Genomic DNA, 2,001 nt, shown 5'->3' with positions numbered 1-2,001 from the left:
GAGAGAAAGAGAGAGAGAGAGGTTACGTTCCAAAATTCTATCTTACTATTAAATGCAATATTTCACGTCACGTATACTATAGTTTTTAGTTCCCAAAGTAGGATTTTAGAATGTAACCTCTCTCTCTCTCTCTCTTTCTCTCTCTCTCTCTCTCTCTCTCTCTTTCTTACGTTGCTTTAATGTAAAAATATGCATATATATTATAGCATTAATATGCAATAAAAGACATACAATCATTCATATTCTCGTATTTCTATTTTTTTAAATATAACGTTATTATACATGCAATATATTAATATTTGTATATTACAATATATGAAGCTAACATTTTACATTTGCCAGGACAGCACAATAAAAAGATTAAGATATACATATACTTTATCTTTAACAATCACAACACAATTGAGAGAGAAAACTGAACTTTACACACACACCCACACGCACACGTATATCTCCATAAAAGAGAGAGAGAGAGAGAGAGAGAGAGAAAGAAAGAGTGAGAGAAAGAAAGAGAGAGAGAGAATGAGATTGTCTGTTCAATATTTACCTTTTCATATTCTTGTGAAGAAGCTTGAGCCCACATCGTCATCCACGCCATTGTTTCGTTTGCTGGCGGTTGATCGTTCGCTGGCGGCCAATCGTTAGCTGGTGGCCTATTGTAAGCTGGCGGCTGATCGTTCGCTGACGGCCGATTGATAGCTGGTAGCCTATTGTAAGCTGGCGGCTGATCGTTCGCTGGCGGCCAATCGTTAGCTGGTGGCCTGTTGTAAGCTGGCGGCTGATCGTTTGCTGGCGGCTGATTGTTCGCTGGCGGCCGATTGTTAGCTGGCGGCTGATCGTTCGCTGGTGGTCGATTGTTCGCTGGCGGCCGATCATTCGCCAGCGGCTGATCGGTAGCTGGTGGCCGATAATTAGCTGGCGGCTGATCGTTCGCTGGCGGTCAATTGTTCACCGCCGGCCGATCGTTCTCTGGTTGTCGTTCTTTGGTTTCTTTCACGGGAGATCGCTCAAGTATTGGTACAGTTTGTCCTGAAAAAAGAAATACTTATTTATTTATTTGTTGAAATATATTAAAAATGTATTAAAATAATACATGTGTGTATTATATTATTATGAAAAAAATAATAGAATTACTTACGTCTTCGTCTCCTCGCCGTACCCGATCCCGATGATGAATGCTACCGTTGCCTACAACTCCATGTTGAATAGTGACGAAACCGGCGCATTGATACCACTGTAATCACTCACAGCGATCACGTGTCAATACGACGATCTATTTTCCGCATGCGCAATTGCACGTATAAGCGCGTCCTATGCGCGATATGCTTGCCGCGCTGCGGAAGTTAGTTAGGAAATAACGCGGAAAAATGTGGTAGCCAAGTATATATATATATATATATATATATGTCGCTGCTTTATAAGAACAAATTGCTCATTGGTTCTATTGCTCTACGTGTGGTTCTTTGTTACGCGTAACATTTTTATGCGTTTTGTTTATCACCATGTGATCATGTTATTCGTTAAAACATACAAACGTGAAACGTTCACATCCTCTTAGCTCAAACTTTTTGGCGGTAAAATAATAATTAAATTAGAGTTGACCGTTGCTCATATCAATCAAGTTTTACTTAATATTATTTTTATAGCACTACAATTGAACACTTTTATTAACATATCATTGTTATAATTACGGAAACATTGTATTTATTACTCTGAGGACCATATTCAGTCAATTTTAATATTCTGTCGAAATTTTTCTTTACTTGTTTTTGTATAACTTTTTTGTTACATTCAAAGAAAACTATGAAAGTAACAACTTTACAAAGTACAAGTTATTTAGAGAAAAATACACTAAAAATATACATATACATACATAATATTGTAAGTTGTTTTCAGTACATGAAGAAGTACTCGCATTTGTAGACACATAGTTAGTATAGAAACGTGTTTTATCTTAATAAGCAAATTGTAAAAATATTGCACAAAAATAGCATTATGAAT

The 2,001-nt window shown here is 36.9% G+C and overlaps 1 protein-coding gene across 1 annotated transcript in view; it reads right to left on the bottom strand.

Annotated features, from left to right (window-relative positions):
* The window catches only part of LOC109862271 (altered inheritance of mitochondria protein 3-like), a gene marked incomplete at its 5' end in the record, with an annotated part of 3,739 nt that extends 2,806 nt beyond the window's left edge, over positions 1–933 (bottom strand). The window contains one exon of the mRNA XM_020442267.1: positions 548–933. Within this exon, the coding sequence (XP_020297856.1) occupies positions 548–933 (386 nt within the window). The remainder of the gene's footprint in view (positions 1–547) is intronic.
* Positions 934–2,001: the final 1,068 nt, after the last annotated feature.

The sequence above is a fragment of the Pseudomyrmex gracilis genome, unplaced genomic scaffold (assembly GCF_002006095.1).
Source record: "Pseudomyrmex gracilis isolate BER0280 unplaced genomic scaffold, ASM200609v1 scaffold_1567, whole genome shotgun sequence".
Classification (NCBI taxonomy): Eukaryota; Metazoa; Arthropoda; class Insecta; order Hymenoptera; family Formicidae; genus Pseudomyrmex; species Pseudomyrmex gracilis.
The sequence above is the reverse complement of the archived record's forward strand: the minus strand, read 5'-3'. Positions and strand labels throughout refer to the sequence as shown.